The 24,221-nt window shown below is 42.4% G+C and overlaps 1 protein-coding gene across 1 annotated transcript in view; it reads right to left on the bottom strand.

Annotated features, from left to right (window-relative positions):
* Window positions 1–24,221, bottom strand: part of CPT1B (carnitine palmitoyltransferase 1B) — a 64,568-nt gene that overhangs the window by 3,148 nt on the left and 37,199 nt on the right. The window contains exons 15-18 of the mRNA XM_073579315.1: window positions 22,433–22,567; window positions 22,191–22,343; window positions 5,282–5,395; window positions 4,686–4,778 (exon numbers count right to left, since the gene is read on the bottom strand). Of these exons, the coding sequence (XP_073435416.1) occupies window positions 4,686–4,778; window positions 5,282–5,395; window positions 22,191–22,343; window positions 22,433–22,567 (495 nt within the window). The remainder of the gene's footprint in view (window positions 1–4,685; window positions 4,779–5,281; window positions 5,396–22,190; window positions 22,344–22,432; window positions 22,568–24,221) is intronic.

Genomic DNA, 24,221 nt, shown 5'->3' with positions numbered 1-24,221 from the left:
TCTCTTTGATTTGTCATCAATTTTCCTCCTGCGCCCACGTCCAGGGAGGTTGGCTCCAGTCCCATGGAGCTTAAATCTCTGAATAATATGTGCAACTGTAGTCACAGGAACATCAAGCTGCTTCGAGATGGTCTTATAACTTTTACCTTTAACATGTTTGTCTATAATTTTCGTTCTAATCTCCTGAGACAACTCTTTCCTTCGCTTCCTCTGGTCCATGTTGAGTGTGATACACAACATGTCACCAAACAGCACAGTGAGTATCTGTAGCCCTATACAGGTCCACTCACTGATTTCAAGATTGTAGACACCTGTGATGCTAATTTGTGGACACACCTTAATTTAACATGTCCCTTTTGTCACATTATTTTCAGGGGTACCATCATTTCTGTACAGGCCTATTTCATGAGTTTTATTTATTTTTTTAAATTCTGTCGAAGCATGGTTGAAAAGCAATGTCTGACTTTCATTTGTTCATTTTCATATATTTTTTATTTATTATTACCTTTGTCAGATTCAAGTTATTTCTGTCACCATCGTGGGTTTTTCTGTCATTAAACGAGGGGTACCAACAATTTTGACGACGTGTGTATATATTGGCTCAGTGGTTAGCACTGTAGCCCAGCAGCGCTGAGGTGCGGATTTCAAATCGCACCACATACAAAATCTGCAAGGAGTTTGTATGTTCTCCCCTTGTTTGTGTGAGTTTCCTCTGGGTACTCTGATTTCCTCCCATATTCCAAAGACATATTGATAAGGTACTTAAATTGTGAGCCCTAATCGGGACAGTTCTGATTATGTCTGTGAAGCACTGTGGAATTATGGCACTATATAAGTTAGTAAAATAAATATATTCCCAGAGAATAAATTACATAAGTTCTACCTTACTTTATGTAAGAAAGTTATCAACATAGGTCTAAAACTCTTCTGTCTCACACTATCTGTACTATCTGTGAGTGCTATCTGTGCACAATCTCCAGTGTGTCCAAGAAGATATAGCTTTAGCCCATTTCCTACTTGAAAGCGCTGACATGTAGAAAAATCACAAGCAGGAGGCAGGAAACACAGGCTGAAGATACATCACATAAGAATACTCAGACTCCCTTACATAGGACTTAGGGTAGGTGCAGTGTAATGAGACTGTCAGCTATATAAAGCCAGTGACATTGTGGTAAATGTAAGCCGCATTACAGAGGCCATATCTGTACGTGCAAAAGGAACAAACATGACAGATAACTCAGAAATGTCACATCAATTAAAAGATTAATACAAATTGCACGTACAAGAGCCACAACAAGTTATTTGTATAATGCTTTAAAATATCACTGACTTTTCTGTAATCTGTTTTATATCTGGGAAGTATAGTTTACACTGCAAAAATTGCTACATAACAAGCTAACAGTAGTTCAAGTATGACATCTGAGATTAATTGTATTAAATGTGCAATATTTAATGGGATATACTTGATGTGTAATATGTAATTATTTACAATGTTAAGCACTTTGTATCTTTTTGTTACCCGCTTTCAGGATCAGATAATAAAATTATTTTGGTAAATTTTAAATCAGCCATTTAATCACTTTCTACTGACATTTGACTAAAAATATCAAGGTTCCTGTTGGTCAAAAGGAAGCAGAGATCTTAAAAACCATAAGGAATTTATAAAGAAATACACTATATATTGGAAAATTTAATATTTATTTGCATTTATTTAACAAACACACAAGCATATATATACAATTATAGCGTTCACTATTTAGGATAAATACTACGATTTTGTGGCAATTTGTTTTTTTTTTGTTTTTTTTAAGTCATTTTATTTTGTTTGTTTTATTTTTATTTTGAATTTTTCTTCAGTTTTACACTGGTGGGTCCAAATAGGTTCAACTACATAGCAGACCGGGAAGCCTTTGTTTAAGGGAATGTCCGCTCTAGTGGTGAAATTCTTCTGAATCCTCGCATGCTGTTAGAATTATTTGGTGTCGTTGTCGAGAGCGGATGGACATGTAACCGCAAGTTTGTGATTTTCATACTTCCAGCCACATTCTTACTATACTTAATCATTTCTCATTCAATTCACTTGTATTTGGTGGATCCAAGCATGTATAGTCTACTCGTGAGCACAAGTATGTAAATTGGATACTTGGAGTCACGTAACCGCCCGCTCTCAGCAGCGACAACGGAAAATCCTAACAGCGTGCATTGCGCGCACTGTAAGAATTCAGATGTCTGCACTCAAATAGAAGGGTAAACTACTGCCAATTGGAAACATACAAGTCGAACATTGGTCATGTAATGGCTCATTTAGACAGGCCGACTAGAATTCTCTATGCTCTGAATGATCATTAATATGATCTCCAAGGGCGCACAGATTATCATTGTTATCAGCAGAACATGTCTGGTTAACAAGGCTCGATGCGCGGCAGACAATGATGATTTTAATACCGGCATAAAAAATCCACTCACCCAATGGATAAGCGTTTTTCTCGTTTATTGGGCAGCTGTCAGCATGTTTACAGAAGTTGGTAATCACCCACTAATGATCTAATGAACACTCGATTCCCTATTATTGTCTCATCGTTTAGAGAAACGATTAGAATCTGATCAGTTGTCATCATTTACCTACCAAGCTGAACAAGTGTAAGAAAACACAATTCTAATTTTCAAACATATGACAATTTTTAAGATTTGGTGGCAATCCTCTGCCAGTGAGTCATGTCAGAAATCCCTTAAATTCTTGGTAGCACTTTAAACACAGTTTTGGTCTGATTTCATTGTATTTCACACCAAAATAGTTGGAAACAAATATTAAAAAGGAATCTGTCACCTCCTTCATAGTGCCCAAACCACAGCCAGAGACTTCTCAGCGCTACTGCAGGTGATCAACAAGTTTCTCCCTTAGCAAGAGACATATCAATCACCTAAAGTGGCGCTAGGAGAAGCCAGCTGAGCGTGGTGCCAGACTAATCATGTCTCCAGCTATGCTTCCCATATGGGTATTAAAAGCATTTTTTCCTCAAACAGAGCGGTTCAGAGAAAAACATATCTAGCTACAATCATGCAGAAAGGATCTGATTCATGCTGTCCACAGTTTGGGCAGCATGAATCAGGTGACAGATTCTCTTTAAGAAGTGTACCAGTTGTTGCCTGTGCCATGTTCGTTTGATAGGATTAGCACTTAATACAAAGTTTTCAGTTTTAAGGGAGAGGGTCTTCAGAAAATGATGTAATAAGTCAGGATTCTATGTTAAATGCGTTATACTTATTACAAATAAAAGTTATAATCTTTTTTATTTTCTATTTAAATATATTAAAAAAACAACAACACAGAAATCTTTCAACTTTCACAGTAGCCACAATGCTTAATATTAGGCTTATAATTATAATACCTTTTCAGCAACCAAATGGATATAGGCAGCAATAGACTGGCTCCAATTCAAGATGGGAGTTACTATTCATGATCTGATCCAAGCAAATGTCATTGTGACTAGAGGAGGGGAGGCGAGCCGTGCTCATGACTGACTTTGAGTGATGGCTAGGTGTTCTCTTCCATTGAAATCTTGTTAGTGATGATAACTGCCGAAAAGTCATTAGTACAGAGCAGGAAGTATGAGTCTGTACAGATGGCCTTTGTGAAAATGGTAAGATTTCTGATTCTTTAATGTTTGATTGTTTATTAAAACAAGCAAACAAAAAAACAGCAAAGAAATAGAAACGCAAAAACCTTTAACATTGAAACTGGATTTTAAAAATAGGCCATTTTACGATGACACACTTCCATGGGAAATGTCGCATTAGGCTTGTTTTGGCAATTGTCAACCTTATTTGGCAGCATAGTTAACAAATAGGTTTAAACATGGCCTTCAACTGGTGGAATGAATAACTATTTTCATCTTCTTTACCTCTTATATGTCAAACCTCTCTTTATTATTACAAAATACCCCTTCGACATATGTTGACTCCCTTCTCAAGAGGCATTTCCCGTTAACTCCAAAGGCCGCTCTTCTCTCTATTGACCTTGAAGAGTTCGACCCTTCGATAAGGTTTGTTATAATACATATTTTCCTGGTGGTTAGGAATTCCCTGGCATTGTACTGGAAAAGAGTGGATGTGCCAAAGTTTTCAGATATTTTGGTGAAAATCTCTTCGCACTACTCTTTGGAACTACGCTTCGCTATTATTAATAATGACTTAAAGAAACACGCAAAGAAATGGGACAAATGGAAATCAATGCCTGTTACGGCTTAAACCAAAGATATACTTTATTATCCAAATAATAAACGACATCTGCGCTACGGTACGGCTGTTGGAATACTCCCACAGATCTGGTCAACACACAACCTTTTTTTTTATTTTTTATTATACTGGTCATTAAGTGCCTACAGTTTTTCTTTATGATATAAACTTAAGTTAGATACAGTTTATACAGTTTACATCTGGATTAATTTCCTATGCAAAGCTATGGAAATGTATATTTGGAGTTTTCTAGTTTTTATTGTCAACCCATTTTCCCTCCCCTCTCATAATTGTACCCCCCTCCCCCTTTTCCTAAAACCTTACATTTCCCTCCTCACTCCTCCCTTTATTAAAACTTCCAAATCAATAAAAACAGTTAAACACAAAAACACCCCTTAGCAAAGATCTACACGGCACTGTAATTACATTCTAACCCAAAGGAGTCATACCGTTTCAGGGCTGGAGAATTTGCTAGAAATGTGCAAGGTGATGACATTCTCTCCCGCAAAGATGTATGATACACCATAACCATCGTCAGCCACCTGTAATAAGATAAATGTTTCCCATAGAGACTTCGGCTCATCAAATCAAAGGGAATCTCTCAGCAGCAATCTGTAATCTGGCAGCAGCATAATGTAAAGACAGAGACCCTGATTACTTAGTTTACTGGGTGCAGCACTTGTGATAGAATCACAGTTTTCTCTGCTGCAGATCACTGGAGTCAGAGTCCCCGCACTTACATCATGGTGCTTTCAGATTACATAGCAAAAACCTGGTGACAGAGTCCCTTTAACTATTGCACCACTGATTATAATCAAGCTTTTCTAATGATACATGTTCAATTACAGAGTATCAAAGTGACAGCTAAACTTCAAATGTAAGTATATAACTGCTCCAGCATTGATGGTTCATCTATGAATGTAGTTTACAGTAAATGGATACACATTTTAAGCAGAGTCAAGCATAGTAATCAATAAATATATCACTTATACTGTAAATGTGGAAAATACTTTTTTGTGGCCAATGATTTTTTCCCATTACTTACGGGTCCAAATCCTCCCCCAGCGGAAATGTGTTCTGGGAATTCTTCCAAATCAAATAATTTCAGCTGCTGCTGTGGGGTCTGAGATGTGGACAGTCTCCAGGGCTCCGACAACACCTGGAAGTGCCACAGGACAAGATGAGTGGTCATGGCATTCAATGATGCAAGTCCTTTTCAGTAAATTAATTTATTAAAATAGAAATTTCCATAGAATTACCCCAGTTAAAGGAATGTATCAAACTAATATATCATGAAAATCAGAAGTAGAAAAGTTACATAAAAGTTCTGCAATAATTTTCCTGGCTGCTGAAACAGGAGCTCATAGACTATAAACTATGGACTTCCGCAACTACAGGGACTACTGTTTCACTTTACTTTGGGATTTGTGTTGTTGGGTGAAGAGTAGCGAATAAAGAGTAGTATTTGGGGTTTTTTGCTTCAATTTTAATAAAATTACTTAAAGAAACACTCCCATTAAAATTATTATGAGATAAATCTGTGTGATTGTACATGTGGTGTAGATGTATTAATGTACTTACCAATCACCATCTTCTTCAGTTTCCAGCATCACTCTGGTCCTTTTCTGGGCACATAACTATTCCAACTTATCGGCTCACACTGGGGTCTATGTGTGAGCCAGAAGTCACTACTACAAGGTAAGCCTATGGGGCCCTTTTCTGAAGCTCCATAGACATACATTGTAAAAGCTACTTCTAGTTCATACATAGAGCCTTGTGTTATCTGTAGAGTTGGAACTTCAGTCACGTGACTTAGAAGAGGACGGGAGCAACTGCGATCATGATCCTTTTAATACACCTACACTACACATATGTTCCCACAAGTTTAGCCCATAAAAATGTAACGGGAGTGCTTCTTTAATCATTTCTATATGATAACAATAAGCAATGTTCTAATAATAATAATAATAAAAATACCAGCAACAAATTGATGCTATAGTGTATGAAACTGCAATCCAAATAGGTTTGGTCTTAAAGGGTAAAGTGATAAACATGTGATTGCTGGGAGTAAGGCTGGTTTCACATTTGCGGATGGAGGGGATGCAGAGGGCTGCGGACTTCCTCCGTGAAGCTCCACCCACTGCCTCACCTCCTCCGGTCAGCTCCGCCAACATCCGCATGCGACCTGCGTACATATCTTTAACATTGGGTATGCCGGCCGTGCGGATGAATGTGGATGCCTCCGCATGCGTCGTTTTGACGATGTGGCGACGTGTTGGAAATTGCTTTTTTCTCTGCATCGTCAAAACGACGCATGCGGAGGCATCCGCCTACATCCGCACAGCCTGTACCCAATGTTAAAGATAGGTATGCAGGCCGCATGCGGACGTAAGCAGAGCTAACCGGAGGAGGTACAGCAATGGGCAGAGCTTCACGGAGGAAGTCCGCATCCCTCCGCAGCTCCTCCATACGCTAGTGTGAAACTAGCCTGAGCCCCACTGCTGGGATCTCCAATAGTCACTAGAACAGGTGTCACGTCATCTTTCCTTCCCAGAATGGTGGTTTTTAGAAGAAGTGCATGGTCGCCCATGACCATTGCCATTCCAATTAGTGTTTATGGGATTGATGGAGTCAGCCGAGTACAATGCTCAGCTATCTTCATCAATCCCAAAGGTAAGAATGGATTGGCAAACGTGACATGCAAACCAGCAACTATGGGTACAATTGCAGTGAGGAATAATGGGGGAATGATACTCCCATTGTAGCAATTGTGGTGGAATATAGAGCTTTCTACTGTCTATGATGTCAGAGGTACAGGGCTATGATCATTCCCATAGTATAATTACCAGTTGAGTGTTACACCATTGAGGGATTTTGTGAAGAACCATAAAAACAAATATAACAAGATTGTTTCAGATAGATAGGCAGCTGTAACATCGCTAATGTCTCTGTCAGATTCAGTAGCTGGTGTGATGCCACCAGACCTTTCAGTCATAAAGTCACTGTGACATCACTAATTTGCTTCCGGCATTTTGTTGATGTGAGAGCACAAAGTGGCTGAGTTCCTGCCTCCACAAATAACTTAGGAGCTCTACACAGTGACATTACAAATGACCTTCAGCGATGTAAGCGGCTGGGACATAACAGATAAGTGACTCTGACATTACAAACGTGTGTCAGTCTAGAAAAGGACTATAGGGAAAAGATGCCTCCCTCAACTCCAGCTGAGCCGTTAAAAGCCAGAAGAAATAAGCCCAGCGAACACTTCATCCTGAGCTTGATGTCATTTCATAACAGGGCTGGACTGGCCATCTGGTAATTCTGGAATTTGTCAAAGGGACCGCTTCCAGATGTTGGCTGCTCGCTCTGCTGAAGCACCTTTGATGTGGTGAGAGTTCTGGAGCAACTCAGGAGCAGGATAAAGAGTTGCGGCCTGAACTCCTCATGTGAGCAGTAGTGAGACCTCTGTGGTTACAGCAGTGGGACAGGAGTCGGCAGTCAGGAGGAAGGGGCTGCTTGAACGAACAGTGTAGCTGTACTCCTTGTTTTAATGGTCAGTCAGCGAGTGAGGAAGCTCAAACAGAGAGTAAAACAATATACAGAAGGTGCTATCTCTGCAGCTTTATCAGTCACCTGATTTCAATGCTCAAGACTAGACGGAGAGAGAAGTCAGAGCTGCAGCATTTATTGTGGCACAAACGCAACCAGTGTTCAAGGCAGTACACAAGGCAGTGTGCAATATTCTGATAACAAAAACTTGATTTCAGCTCATGAATAAGGGCCCCGTCACACACAGCGAGATCGCTGATTTTGTGACACATCAGCGATCTCTCCAGCGATCTCGCTGTGTGTGACATCCATCAGCGACCGGCCCCCCGCCAGGTATCGCTGATCGTGCAGGAACGTCCTGGGCCATTTTTTATCGTTGGTCTCCCACTGGCCAGCACGCATTGCTGCGTGTGGCAGCGGGAGACCAACGATCAGCGACGCTGCACGCTGGTATCTAGGGTAAACAGCGGGTAACTAAGAGCCGCGGGGCTCTTGGATACCCGCTGTTTACCCTAGAAACCAGCTTGCTCACTGGTCCTGATCGCTGGTGAGTCTATCTATGTGACAGGTCACCAGCGATCATCAGCCTAACTATGTCCCAGCAATCCCATCCATGTTGGATCATTGGTGGGATCGCTGGGACATCGTTGTGTGTAACGGGGCATTTAGACTGCTTCGTGCAGTCGAAACGCGTCGACTAGGTCAATTCGACCATGAAAATTTTCTTTTGTACGTACTATATTTTCTTTTGAAAAATAAAAATAAAATAAAAATCCAGTCCTGTTGAGCCAGACTCCAATTTTATCTATTGTCCACAATATTCTGATGTCTATATACAGCAATCTCAGCTCTGCTGTGTTATTAAACTCATTTAAGCCTTTGTTGGCAAAACTTTAAATACATGGACAGAAATTTAAGCAGAGCTGTGTTAAGCAATCTGTACACTAAAAGACTGGGTGTGCATAGAAAGCAGAAGTGTGAGTGTAATCCGTGCATAGCAGAGCTGTGTGCAATTAAAAGGAATCTGTCACCTATTTGTTCATATATAAGATGCGGCCACCTCCATCAGGGGCTTATCTATAGCATTCTGTAATGCTGTAGATAAGCCCCTGATGTAACCTGAAAGAGAAGAAAAAGGAGTTATATTATACTCACCGGGGAGGGGCGGTCCGGGGTCCGGTCCGGGTCTGATGGGTGTCGCGGTCCGATCCGGCGCCTCCCATCTTCTAGCGATGACGTCCTCTTCTTTGCTTCCCGTCGCGGCTCAGGCGCCGGGAGAGGTCAGAGAGGTCCGGCGCCTGCGCACTGCAGCACTCTGCTCTGCCCTCAACAGGGCAGAGCAGTGCGTCTGCCCCTGAGCCGTGTCGGGAAGCAAAGAAGAGAACGTCATCGCTAGAAGATGGGAGGCGCCGGACCGGACCGCGACACCCATCGGACCCGGGCCGGACCGCCTGTGGGGAGTATAAATTAACACGTTTTTCTTCTCTTTCAGGTTACATCTGGGGCTTATCTACAGCATTACAGAATGTTGTAGCTAAGCCCCTGATGGCGGTGGCCGCATCTTATATACGAAAAAATAGGTGACAGATTCCCTTTAATGTGGAGTCAACAATACTGCATGTCTTCCTAAATAACAAGCAGACAGTGAGACTGCATATAGGGGGACTGTGAGCGTCTTGTACAGGCAGCAATTAATATATATATAATCTATCTATAAAAGATTTTTTTCTCCTCTCAACTGGATACTCCATATGCACATATCCTTACTGTATACAATACTATGTTCCTGTGTCTTCACCCAATCACAGAGGCCACAGCTCCATTTAAAGTGATCCTGACAGCTGATACATGCTGCCTGAGCAACGGGCAGCATGTACCAGGCATCGGCTGTATGTTCTCAGCCAAGTACAGTGGCTTGCAAAAGTATTCACCCCCTTGGAATTTTTACTTATTTTGTCACATTACAGCCGGTCTTTAAATATTTTTGTATTTCGATTTGTGCGAGACGCATCAGCACTTAGTAGTCTAAGCTGGTGACGTGAAGAGAGAAAAATATAGGCATAAATTCAATTTATTGGATCAAGAAACTAAAAATTGGGATGTGTATATATATTCACCTCTTTTGCAATGAAGCCCTTTAAAATTTCTGGTGCAAGCAATTACCTTCATAAGTCACAAGCTTCATGCAAGGAAGTCCACCTGTGTGCAATCCATGTGTCACAATTCTGTCAGTACAGGCACACCTTTTGTGAAAGGCCACAGAGGCGAAAACACCATTAAGTAAGAGGCACCACTAACCAAACAACACCAGAAAGACCAAGTAGATCTCCAAACAAGTCACGGACAAAGTTGTTGAAAAGAACAAGTCAGGGTTGTGTTATAAAAAATATCCCAATTTCTGATGATCCCCTGGAGCACCATCAAATCCATTACCATCAAATGGAAAGAACATGGTACAACAAAAACCTGCCAAGAGAGGACCACCCACCAAAACTGGCAATCCTGGCAAGGAGGGCATTAATCAGGGAGGCAGCACAGAGATCAAAAGTAACTCGGAAGGAGATGGAGAGTTCCCAAGCACAGTTTAGTATATCTATCCATACGCCCACAATAAGCCGTACACTCCATAGAGGTGGCGTTTATGGAAGAGTGGGCAGAAAAAAGCCTTTACTTACACACAAAAATTGTGAGGCTCAGCCGGCAGGTGGCGCAGTCGGGCTGCCTAATGCGGCAGTCCGAAGTGTCTCCCCCGGCAGCTGCATTCTACTGCCCCTCGAACTGAGAGTCGGCAGTTTTCTGAGCCGGCTGTCATGCTGATAGCCGGCACAGAGAAGCTGCAGCGTGCCAGCTCCCAGTGTTCAAATTGTACTCACATCCAACAGACTCGAGTACAATTGAAGCTCTGCCCTCTGGGTCAGAGCAACGCCAGCAGTGTGATCATGTCATGCGTTCACGCTTCTGACATTACTTTCCGACGCTGTAGAGGCGCAGATTGGTGGTAAGTGCTTCATGTTAGTGGAGCTAAGGACACCAGAGATATAGGGAGGGAATTTACTGCTTGGAGGGGTATTTCATTCCCTGGGGGTGTGTTTACTGGGGGAATAATTACTGTGTATGTGCATTTACTGTGTGTGTGGGGGGTATTTAGATTGTGTGTTTGTTGTATTTAGTGTGTGTGGTTGGTGCTTAATGGGGGTAGTGTATTTAATGTGTCTGTGTGGTTGTATTTAGCGTGAGGGGTATTTGCTGCATATGGGGGTATTTACTGCGTGATGGGGGTATTTACTGTGTGTACTGTGTGTGTGAGGGGTTTACTTACTGTGCTTGTGAGGGGTTATTTACTGTGTTTGTGAGGGGGTATTTACTGTCTGTGTGAAGGGGGTATTGTGTGTAAGGGGGGTGTTTGTGTGTGAGGGGGTCTTTATTGTGTGTGTGGGGTATTTATTGTGTGTGAGGGGGATATTTACTGTGGGTGAAGGGGGGTATTTACTGTTTGAGGGGATATTTACTTTGTGTGGGGAGTGTTTACTGGGGGGTATTTACTGTGTGTGGGGGTCATTTTCTGTCTATGTGTGAGGGGGGTATTTACTCTGTGGGTGTGAGGGGGTATAAACTGTGTGAGGGAGATTTAACGGGGCAGAAGGCGATTTACTGTGATGGGGGTATTTAGTATAACGGGGCTGGGTTAGATTTTGTGTAATGGGGATGATTTGAGAACACAAATTTGGGGAGCAAGGAAGGGACAAGTGCAGACACAATATAGGGAGAATAGATAAACGTGTGCACAGCTATTGGAGGTGCCAGAGTAGGTTCCCACACCATCAAGAAACTCGGCCCTCAAGGGATCAAACAATAATTTAATGTTGTCCCCAGTTGCAGTAAACAAAATGTTTCGGTCTTACATCAGACCTTCATCAGTTACAGATTAGAGGGTGCTTATTAGGTCAGGTGGACCAATATATACAGATGAGGATCACTAGATCAATTTACTCTGCGTCATGGGAAAAGGCGAATATTGTTAAACCTGTACATATAGGGTTAAGTGCGCTGTGCCTCAGTGGCGTGTGCGGACGCGGTGTCCACCAGCTGAGGCATGGCGCACAGCATGAGGAGCGAGGGAAAAGTGTGTGAGGACACAGTATGGTGAGTTAGGGTGATGGGATAGTGCAGACACAATATGGGAAGTGGGTGGGATGTGTGAGGAGGCAGAATGGAAGGTAAATATATGAGGAGGGAGGAGGAAACATAGGAAGAGACAGTATGGTGGGAAAATAGTGCGAGTGGGCACAGAATTGAGACTGACTAGTGTGGGGGGTGTAGCATGGGGGAACAGTGTAAGGGCACAGCCAGGAGGCGACAGTATACCAAGGAGGGGGAGTGAAATAAGGGGCATAGTTTAGAGACTGGGCCCTATAGGGGTGACTGAGTGTGAGAGAACAGTGTGAAGAGGTGACCCAGTATGGAAAGGAGGGGACAGTGTGGAGAGCATGTACCATAAGAGGGACAGTGTGGGGTTATATTTTGTGCAGGGAATATAGTGAGGGGCAATTATTTATTCAGGGGCTCAGCATAGGGAAGATATTTTTATTCGGGAGCATTATAATTACACTGCTCTCTTTAAGGGCGTTGTGTGGAGATGTCCTGCAGAAGACCAAAGATGATGGAAGTTTGCAGAGACAGCTGTGGATGAGAAAACTCATGGAGTCTGGGCAAGATGAAGAAGAAAAGAAAGAGAACGACCCCAGAGCCAACATCATCTATAAGGTACCTGGATGTAAATGTTTTTTGTGATACTGACTAATTCTCATATTTTAATTTATGTTAGAAATATTAAAGGGGATATCCATGTTTGTTATGAGTCTGCAGTCATTCTATGTGACCGCAGACTTCTGAATTCTGCATGCTGTTGGGATTGTCTGGTGCCGGTGATTTGTATACATGTGGTTACGTGCTGACTAGACATGCGTGGCCTCACTAAATGAAAATGACGTGTGCAGTGCAGTGCATGCACTGTGAGAATTCAAAGCCTGCAGCTACCTATAGTGACTCCAGACTTTCATCTCAAACCTGGACGCACCCTTTAATTATAAAATGAAGCCCTGCAGTCAATCCAACAGCCTGAAAAATACTCACTTTCAAGATTCAGCTCTACTTGCTGGTTCCAGCAGTCATCACATGGCAGCTTCACTCATATGCAATTTTCATACTGTTGTGTAACAACGAGCTTCTCTTCTGCTTCTCAGTTTTTAACTGAACATTGAATTAGGGTGAGCTTCTCGTCGGCACGTGACTAAGTGTGCAAATCGCATACGTTCTTGGGGGAGGGGGTTGCCAAATTGAATTCTCTTCCCTGGTACCAGAAAGCCTAGAAACACCTCTGACCCCAAGAACACCTTTCCCCACAGTGAAACACGGTGGTGGCTACATCATGTATGGGGATGCTTTTCGGCAGTAGGGATAGGGAAATTGGTCCGAGCTGAGGGGAATATAGATGGTGTGAAATACAGGGTTATTCTTCAGCAAAACTTGTTTCATTCTGTCAGCGGTTTAAGACTGTGACAGAGGTTCACGTTCCAACAAGACAATGATATAGCATACTGCTAAAGCAACACTAGAGTGGTTTAACCACTTAACGACCGCCGATACGCCTTTTAATGGCGGGAGTTAAGGGTACTTATTCCTCGGCACCGCTTTTTAAGGCCACTGAGAAATAAGTGTATAGCGCCCCCCAGCGTCATAAAATCTCCTGGGTCTCGGCTACTGGGGGTAGCTGAAACCCCAGAGAACATGATTCGGGCTGGTTTTTACCGTTCCCAGTATTGTGATCGCCGTTATTCACTGAATAGCGTCGATTGCAAAAAAAAGTCAGATTTTTCATTCATTTCTCATCTAGCATACCAGAGGAGAGAGAAAATGGGTCCCCTGAGAGCCCCCCCCCCCGGCACCTCTGCCATCCCCGGACCCTATGGCTCCTTTCCCCGGCCCTCAGTGTCGCCTTCTTGGAAGAAAATGGCAGGCATATACGCAGTGCGCCCGCTGTGATCTGTCAGCTGGAACCCAGCAACGATAGATTTTTCCTATTGGTTCATTTTGATCACCGTGAGAGACCCTATCACAGTGATCAAAATAAACAAAAAACAGTAAATCAAACCCCCATTCGTCACCCCCTTACATAGGTAAAAATAATAAAACAAATGTTTTTTTTTCATTTTTCCAGTTAGGGTTATGGTTGGGGCAAGGTTGGAGTTGTAGCTAAGGTTAGGGTTGGGATAGGGCTAGAGTTGGGCTAGGGCCGGGGTTAAAGCTAGGGTTAGGGTTGGGCTAGGGCAAGGGTGGTCGTGGTGTTAGGGTTGTCTTGGGGTTATGATTGTGGTCAGGCTTAAGATTGTAGTTAAGGTTGGGGTTCTGGTTAGGGTTGGGTTTAGGGCTGTGTTATGACTGGAGTTAGAATTGGGGGGTTTTCACTGTTTAGGTACATAAAAGGGTCTCCAAACACGACATGGCACAGGCATTGATTCCAGCCAATTTTGGGTTCAAAAAATCAAATGGTGCTCCCACACTTCTGAGCCCTGCCATGGGTCCAAACAGTGGCTTTCCCCCACATACAAGGTATCAGTGTACTCAGGAGAAATTGCACAACAAATTTTGTGGTCCATTTTCTCCTGATAATGGTGTCACTTTTGCGTATTTTATGTCATACTGACCCCCCCAAACTCACTTCAAATATGAGGTGGTCCCTTAAAAAATGGTTTTGTAAATTTTGATAGAAAAATGAGAAATCAGTGGTCAACTTTTAACCCAATAAGTTCCTAACAAAAAAATTATGTTTCCAAAATTGCGCTGATGTAAAGATGACATGTTGGAAATGTTATTTATTAAATAATTTGTGTGACACCACTCTCTGATTTAAGGGTACACAAATTAAAAGTTTGAAAATTGTAAAATTTTCAAAAGTTTTGACAAATTTCAGTTTTTTTCATAAATAAACGCAAGTCATATAAAAGAAATCTTACCACTATAATGAAGTACAATATGTCACGAAAAAGTCTGAGAATCAGTGGGATATGTTGAAGCGTTCCAGAGCTGTAACCTCATAAAGTGACAGTGGTCAGAATTGTAAAAATTGGCTTGGCCATTAAGGTCAAAATTGGCTCGGCCACTAAGTGGTTAAGGGGAAAAGTGTAAATGTTTTGGAGTGGCCTAGTCAAATCCCAGACCTTAATCCAACTGAGAATCTGTGGTCGGGCTTGAAGATTGCTGTTCACAGAGCAAACCATCTAACTTTAAAGAGATGGAGCAGTGTTGCCTTGAAGAATGTGCAAAAATCCCAGTGGCAAGATGAGGAAAGCTCATAGAGACTTATTAAATGCGACTTGCAACAGTAATTGCTACAAAAAGAGGCTCTACAAAACACTGACTTTGGGGGGGGTGAATAGTTATGCACACTGAAGATTTCAGTTATTTTGTCCTATTTGTTGCTTGTTTCACAATAAAAAGAAAACCAAAGGTTTAAAGTTACAGGCATGTTCTTTACATGAACGGATGCAAACCCTAAAAAAAACAGTGAAATTCCAGGTTGCGAGGTACAAAACACGAACAATACCAAGGAAGTGAATACTTTGCAAGCCATTGTATATTTCACTGTGAAATGCTGCTGCATTTCACAGAAAAACATACTTTAAAAGGCACAAGGCAGACTTGTTGGATAGGAGGGTTCCTGGATGCTTCTCCCAAACAGGCATCTCCCTATACAAGTGAATGCAGGTGACCGAAAGCAACGTACAGAAGGCACGAGACGGAAACATTCAATGAGCAATTTATTTCCTTACGAAATAGTGAGAATTTACAGTGGTCAGGAAACAGTTAATAATATGAAACAGTGTAAACAGCAGTAAACCATTCGACTGTAAACATACAATGGATTTTAAAATACAATTTGAATAACGGAAAAGTCTCTCAGGGATTATATTTTTGTCCTTCCTACAATGGTGGTACACCCATTCCTGGGGAGCTACTACGATAACTCTTCCTTCAACAACAGCCCTAGTGGGAGTCACCTGGTTCTCCCCTGTACTGTACATTATTGCTGGAAGTGACGGCCCAGCTCACTCGTGTTGTCCTTCTGTAACCGCAGGTGTCCTCTTCTGGTCGATGTCTCCTTGCGGAACTTCGGTGCTTGACCGACGGCACGTCTTTCTTAGGCCTGAGGAAGAGAGAACTGGGACCCGGCTCTCGACAGGCTTTGTCTGGGCTCTGGATCTTGATTGGCGCAGAGCAAAGATTCTGATCTTGACCGGCGCAGTCGGGACTTTGGGTCTTGACTGGCATAGTTGGGTCTTTGGATTTCACTGGGCGTCGTCCGGGTTCTGTTTGACGGAGGCCAGCAACTTGCTGGCCTGTCACACTTGATTCATCTCTGTCCTACATAAGCACCGCTCCTCTCCTTGATGCCAAATCCTGTCTTGGTTTTTCACACAGGACTTTTATATCCAGGAACCGCATCATCCAAGGCACCTGACCGAGTCTCATATGGGAACTCGTTCCCCTGCAACTCTTCTGGTGCTTGTTAGTACCTCATGGTTTTGTCCAGAAAGCAGATAGCAGTCTTTACTCACTAATGCCACATCACACAGGGGCTCTTCAGGGGTACCATCGCCTCTTCCTACACATGCATGCAGAACCTGTCACTCCAGAGAAGTGGATGGAGAGAAGTCGCAAGTACCCTGCCTGTCCGACTAATCTCCCATGCAGCATAGTCTCCGGTGACTTTTAAAGTATGTTTTTCTCTGAAACACCATAGCGCCACAGAGTGAAAAGTACAAGGCTGAAATGGCTGAAATCTTACTGCTGGTGCCTGATACATGCTGTCCTGGGATCGAGCAGCATATATCAGCTGTCAAATTACCTTTAAGCTAGGGTGGAAATGTTCAGGACAAGGAGATATTGTCATACAATAAAATTGAGGCTTTGTCTACTGGGGGTAGCCGAGAGCCTTTTACCCATGTAAAAAGAAAAAAAAAAAGTGTGCCGGCAATTAAAAACATTTGACTCTCTTCTGACATGATATACATGTATACATATACATGTCAAAGGAGAGAAATGAGGTCCCCAAGCACCCCTCCTCTGCCATCCTCCAGTCCCTCCAGCTCCGTCTCCTGGCCCTTGCCTCCTCTTCCTGAAAAAAAATGGTGGGTGCATGTGCAGTGCGTCCGCCGAGATCTGCCAGGCAGTACCTGGCAACAGCAGGGACCCTATCACAGTGATCCAAAGCCAATAATTAGTATGTAACCCCCGCCCCCTGTGTCATTTCCTTAGATTACACTTTTTTATTTTAGAATTTTAATTTCTTTCAGTCTTTGCCATTAGGGTTAGGCTAGGGTTAGAGTTGGGCTAGGATTAGGGTTGGACTAGTCATGCAATATGCTATAAAAGAGAGGATGGATAAAATCATACATTGATCTAATGCCGCTAGGCAAAAGTATATATAACTGAACATGAGGTTCTTTGTCTAACATTCTGATCAGACTGTATGAAGGCCACTGGGTGAGGCTAGGGTTTTTTCAAGAGTTAAGAAAAAAATTATGACGATATGACAACTAGTGTTGAGAGCAAGTGTTCACTACTCGAGTTCCCATCGGGGTTACTCAAGCACCCGCCATACTTTGTGCATACCTTATACAAAGAACAAAAGAGAAAAGCAATATATCTACATATGGGAACTCCACAAAATGTGCAAAAGGTAAATTTTATTTATACATCAATACCTGACACATACACAAAACAGCAAAAAACATTAAAAACAGATTAAAAGATGCAAAAAATTGCAATCATCTCAAATCATGAAATAATGATATGATGATACTCCCACAGCAGAAAAACACCACATAGCAATAGTGACATTGCTGTTTCGATTGCGCAGGCGTTTATCTTGCCCGGTAATATCATTGATTTTCAACAAGCTTTATTGTTCTGTGAGTAACACTGACAAGATGGACGTGGCCATGCAGTGTCTATCTGCCTCATGGGTTAGTATCAGTCTTTGATTTTGGTAATTATGTATCATGTGTGACTGCACTATAAATATATATGTGGCACATACATTCCTACAGCGCTTTATCCACCCCTGAAGAAGCCACACAACGTGTGGCGATACGCGTGGGGCCTTGATCCCCCCACTCCCTTACCCCACCAGCTGCTTCCAGCATTTTCTGGCGTTATATATCTTTATGCTGAATATCGTCTGGTCCCTATGCATCTACAGGGTCTATAAGCTTTCCTTTTTTGGGTCAGGTATTGAACAACTGTGTGGGCTTTTTTTTTTTTTGCCCTGTTAACTCTTTTTTGGCTCATATGGTGCTGTGAATAGCGGCTTTTTACACCTCACATACACAGACCTTTTGGTCTATGTATGATTACACTATTTTACATACATTGTTTGTGATATTCAATATGTTGAGGTGGCTTGTTTGATATTTACCCAATGTCACTATTGCTATGTGGGGTTTTTCTGCTGTGGGAGTATCATCATATCATTATTTCATGATTTGAGATGATAATAAAATTTACCTTTTGTACATTTTGTGGAGTTCCCATATGTAGATATACTGCTTTTCTCTTTTGTTCTTTGTATAATGTATTTTTGAATATATCTTTGGTGAACCCACTTTTGACTAATTTGACTGTGCCCTCCGTCCATATATTATTGCACTTTGTGCATACCTGAGCACCCAATGCAAACTTGAGTAGTGAGAACTTGCGCTCAACACTAATGACCTGATATTCAATATGACGACCTAATGTTATCAAATATTCTGTAGCATCTTTGGGTTACAAATCCTCAATATACCTCTGCAGAAAATCCTTGAGGAGTGTTATTTCCAAAGTGGAGTCACTTGTGGGGGTTTCCATTGTTTAGGTACATCAGGGGCTCTCCAAACACGACATGGCATCCGCTATCGATTCCAGCCATTTCTTTGTTCAAAAACTCAAATGGTGCTCCTTCCCTTTCCGAGCCCTGCTGTGTGACCCAACAGTAGTTTTACCCCACATATGGGGTATCGGCATACTCAGGAGAAATTGCACAATAAATTTTAGGGCCCATTTTCTCCTGTTATCCTTGTGAAAGTAAAAAATTTGGGGCTAAAGTTAAATTTTTGTGAAAAAATGTTAAATATTCCTTCTTTCCTTCCACATTCCATTAATTCCCTTGAAATACCTGAAGGGTTAATAAACTTCTTTAATACAGTTTTGAGCACTTTGAAGGGTGCAAAATCACTTCAAAGGTGATGTATTCCCCCAAAAAAATGGTTTTGTACATTTTGTTGGAAAATTGAGAAATTGCTGATCAACTTTGAACCCTTCTAACTTCCAAACAAATAAATATGTTTCAAAACTTGTGTTGACGTAAAGTAGACATGTGGGAAATGTAATTTAACAACTATTTTGTGTGGTATAACTATCTAATTTAAGGGCATAAAAATTTAAAGTTTGAAAATTGTAAAATTTTCAAACTTTTTATCTAGTTTTCAATATTTTCATAAATATACATAAATCATATAGACCAAAATTTACCACTAACAAGAAGTACAATATGTCATGAAAAAACATTTTCAGAATCACTGGGATCTGTTGAAGTGTTCCAGAGTTATTATTACATAAAGTGACACTGGTCAAATTTAAAAAAATTTGGCCTGGCCATTAAGGTGAAAATTAGATCTGTCACTAAGAGATTAAAAGGGTTGTCCAGGTTTTTCACGAAAACCTACAGTCACTATGTGATGTGGTGTAGTAACCACTGAGTCCGCTAGGGGGCGCTGTGTGGATGTCCCAGGAGAAAGGATGAATGGCAGAATACTGAATGGCCGTTATGTATCTCAAAGTGGCTTTGGGATGGATACTTATGTGTTGATCAGCAGTGATACTGCTGAGGTGTTGTTTCAATGTGTAAGGGAGAAGTCTCCAGGAAACTAGAGAGATGGACAGGCCTTGTTACCTACAAACCCACCCAGGGGTGTGTTTAAGAGTGTCATAATAAAGTATATGTGTGGCTGTGTGTAATAGGACCTTTAGTGAGGTCATAGCCATGTGATCACCTGTGGGTGTGGTTATGGACCATATAAGGTACCCGAGGTCCGGTCACCAGAGAGAGCGCATGGATCTGATTGGGCCATGTGGAAGGTCCCGGAAGGCCTATGTGGAGGAAGGTGTGCTACCTTCCTGAAGACCACGTGCTGAGGCTGCTGACCCGGTGAGGCCTGTGTATATTGGCTGTATGTGAGGAGGGATAAGCCTCCTGTGCTTGCTGAGGCTCCAGGACTGAGCCTGAAACAATAGACACTTATACTTGCTTTCACCTGAGCTAAAGGCTATTCCTTATGTTATGTGCTGGTTTATGGGTTATGGAGCAATAAACCCTATGAACTTTTAAAGGAACGTGCCACCTGATTGTCTCCCGTTGCTCCTGAGCGAGTTGAATTCCTACAGTGACTATAGAATTCTGAAGCCTCACATCGGTCACAGCACGCTGTGAGGATTCTCCAGTGCTGGCAGCCACATGGTATAATAAAGTAGTGTGTGCCAACATGCATCACTGTATTACTTGTACACTGACACTATACACAGAGCTCATGTGTCTATTGGCACTGGGGATCCCTGTATTACCTGTAAACTATACACTATATATAGAGCGCCGGTGTATAATGGCACTTAGGGTAATATTAGAATTGCATTTTTTTAGTAATGTTTATTTATTAGACAATTTAGTATTGTAGTTTTCAGTCACTATGTGGTGGTAATATGTAGTCTGGTCAAGATGTGGCGATATTTGTTCATTGTATACATTATGATTCAGTCACTATGTGGTGGTAATATGTGATTTGATCACGGTGTGGTGGTATTTGTTCCTTTTAAGTGGTATTATCTAGTCACTACATGGTCGCAATATGTGGTCTGGCTATGGTGTGGAGGTATTTGTCCCTATATGTGGTCTTATTCTGTCAAAATGCGGTGGTAAAATGTGGTCTGATCATGGTGTGGCGGTATATCACTTGTGCATGGTAATATTTAGTCACTATGTGGTGGTAATATGTGGTCTGGCCATGGTGTGATGGTACTTGTCCCTTATATGTGGTGTTATTGGTCATTTTAAAAAAGTATGTATGTGACACATTCCCTTAACTAAAAATAAATAAAAATATACCTACAAAAAGTAATGGATATTTAAAGAAATGTTTAATAGGTTACAGCAGAGTAGGGCCCGGTCGAAAGAGTCTAACTTGTCGTGGTGGTGGCTTCAAAAAATCTTTTGGCCAAAACAAAAGCTGCTGGCTTTGTATGTGACCTGGTGTTCGATGAGAACTGTTAATGTGTGATTGGTGAGGACGTGCTACAGAAGTGGAGTTTTTCAATGAGTGGGCGGTGGTACTGTGGAAGGTTCGGAGGGTGGAGGCGAAGCCTGGGCTGAATTACAAGGAGACCAGAAAATTTTGCCAGTATGAAACCCTGAAATTCCTGGTGGCAGCCCTGGGAGCTGAGTGCCAAATTTTGTGATTCTACCACTCCTAATAGCCACAAAAAATGTAATGGGGAATTCTGATACGAGAACCGTACTATATATGACATAATCTATTAAGGTGGGGTTTCATTTTGGAACATCCACTAATATAGAAAAAGAGGACACTCTGATCCCTTACTTAGCAGTCCAGAAAAGCTGAGTCAAGATGACCATACAACGAGCAATTGTATCCCCATAACTTATGACTAGAGATGATCGACTTTGCCTTTTTTAGGGTTGAGTCGGGTTTCATGAAACCAGACTTTCTCAAAAGTCGAGTTGAACGAAATCGTCCGACTATCGTGACAAGTTGAAGGTCTGGCTGAAACACGAAACCCAATGCAAGTCAATGGAGAAGCAAAGTCGGCAGGGAGTGGAGGACAGTAAACACACCTACATGCCGGACCGCTTTTTTAAAGTGCGCGAAATCTCTCTCACTCTCTCTCGACGCTGCACATGTCATCTCGTTGCCCACAGTGTACGTCCTTGCTCAGTGAATGAAAAAAGTCACGTGCAAGCATTCTGGGAAATCCGACTTTGGCGCTCGGGCCGGCGACCGCATGGCCGACCTCACGCTATGGTCGGGTTTCGCTCGGCGAAACCCGACTTTAGCGAAAGTCGGCGACTTTTGAATTTGACCAAACCGTTTCGCTCAACTCTACTTATGACAGCTACTGAATCCAGAGAAATCAGAGGTTGTTGGGGCAACAAAGATTAGCATGGCGAGCCACATGTGGTCCTCAGGCCATTGGTTGTGCAATCCCTGGGTTAGGACATCATTAATCTGCTGACAAGTTCCCTTTTATCTGTTACTAAAATAAATCTACATGCACAAGTTGTTTTTAGTTCTCACCTGCTGAAGAAAAGGAGACTCGGTTCCCAGATACTTAGATACAAGGAACAGGCAGAAAAGGTGGCGGTCAATTCCTTTACCGGTCATTGCTAAACGATACATGAGCTGGTGACGTTCAGCCGCAGCTCGGTAAAAAGCCAGACGATTCTCTTTCTGAGTAAAAAGACATAATGATCAGTGAATTCATCTAAATATACACATCAAGAATGGAGAAAAGATACAAAAACAAATTATATACACACAGTTTGATTGGGATCCTCCATGGCTTTTACAAATTCACATGACTGAGAGGTGCAAGACCTAACAGTTTCTGTTCGACCTTCCCGAAACAGGCGAGTCATTGAGGCTTCATATGTCAGACAGAAGTGACCCTTATCCTGCCATAACACATTCAACAGAAGAAGAAAAAATGTCAAAAGAGAAGTCAAAATTAACTTGAAATAAGCTTAAAGGGGTTATTCAGGATTTCTATTTACTTTTTATTTTTTACAATGAGCCTAAAAAATAACAGGCAGGTGGTTGCTAACTACCTGCCTGTTCTACAAGGCGCCGACTCAGTGGGCACTGAACGTTTCTGCTGGCGATTCAGTTGCTCCATGTCAACAGAGAATCTCTTTTTCTTCCAGGCTGCTCTATAGACAGGGCATGACTGCCAATATCATGCTGATTGACAGCCAGCTCCTCACGTTTAGGCAACTGTCAACAGAAACCAATTCCCCCTGCTTCTCCAGCAAATCATTTGTCAACAGATATAATACAATGTTGTAAAAAAGCAGTTGATATTTGTGCACAATTAAGATGCTTAATGATAATTTCTTGGTCTGTCAGTTTTGAGCAACAAAATCAGAAGAAAATTAAAGTGTAAATAGACTGCTCAAATGGGCTACCCTATGTATATATGTGTATTATTTCCAGCAATGTCGGCACTTTGTCTCCCACAATGGTCATGGTCATTCGTATGTCATATGACCACTGAAGCCAATCAGCGGGCACTCTGATGTAATGTTGATTTGCAAGAACCATAATGTCACTGTCATGATTCCTCTGCTCAGAGTGTCTGGGACTCTGTGATGGACAGCTCTGGCATCCTATCCTGTGGTGGGGCGTGCTGAGCTGTGGGTGCTTTGATAGGTCAGCTGAGCGGTCAATCTGACTGGAAGGTGCAGAGATTTCCACAGGTGCTCCATGTTCTTGGTAATTGCCCTGCTATTTAGGTGAGCTGAATGGCCCAGATCATTGCCAGTCAAAAGCTTGTTCTAAGCTGGTGCTCTCTAGTGTGTTCACCTGTACCCTGTGCTGTAAGTTCTGATCTTCTTCTGCTGCTGACCTTTGGAGCGTGTTCAGACTACCGTTTGTCAATGCCCCTTTGCATCTGATATTCTGCTGCTGACCTTTGGACCGTGTTCAGACTACCCATTTGTCATTGCCCCTTTGCATCTGATATTCTGTTGCTGACATTTGGACCGTGTTCAGACTACCCGTTTGTTATTGCTCCTTTGCTTATCCGCTGTTTCTCTGGCATTTTGACCCTGGCATGTGACCAGTCTTGTGACTTCGTATTTTCCATTGGTTTACTACGTGATCTTTTGGTATTGACCCAGTAACGGCTGACTGAGCTTATTCACAGCCTAGCCGTGGGTTGTGACTAGCGTCACAGTCAGGTGACAAGCGGGAGACATGGTGTCGATTCGATATCGCGAGAATGATGATGGTTCAGGAGCCATTTGTGTTGTTTTTTCCTTTATATGGAGCATGTTAATAGTGGATAACCCTTTTAATATTTAAAGGGGTTGCCCACTACTAGGACAACCCCTTCTTGATCAAAATGTTTGGCACTCATAAAATAAAGCCTTTTCTCACCTCCCGTGCTGGCCCTGTTCCCGTGGAGTCAGCAGTCGCTCTCCCCGGGGCTCTCATTAGGTGTTGTGACACCGGCGCCCAATCAGCGCAGGCATCACTGTCCCCGCCTTCAGACAAATCGATCAGGAAGAGGAAGTGCAGGCTGCAGAGTCGGCACAGGAGGTGAGTATA

The sequence above is a fragment of the Dendrobates tinctorius genome, unplaced genomic scaffold (assembly GCF_039654945.1).
Source record: "Dendrobates tinctorius isolate UK_male_01 unplaced genomic scaffold, ASM3965494v1 ptg000062l, whole genome shotgun sequence".
Classification (NCBI taxonomy): Eukaryota; Metazoa; Chordata; class Amphibia; order Anura; family Dendrobatidae; genus Dendrobates; species Dendrobates tinctorius.
This window is presented reverse-complemented; position numbering and strand designations above follow the sequence as displayed.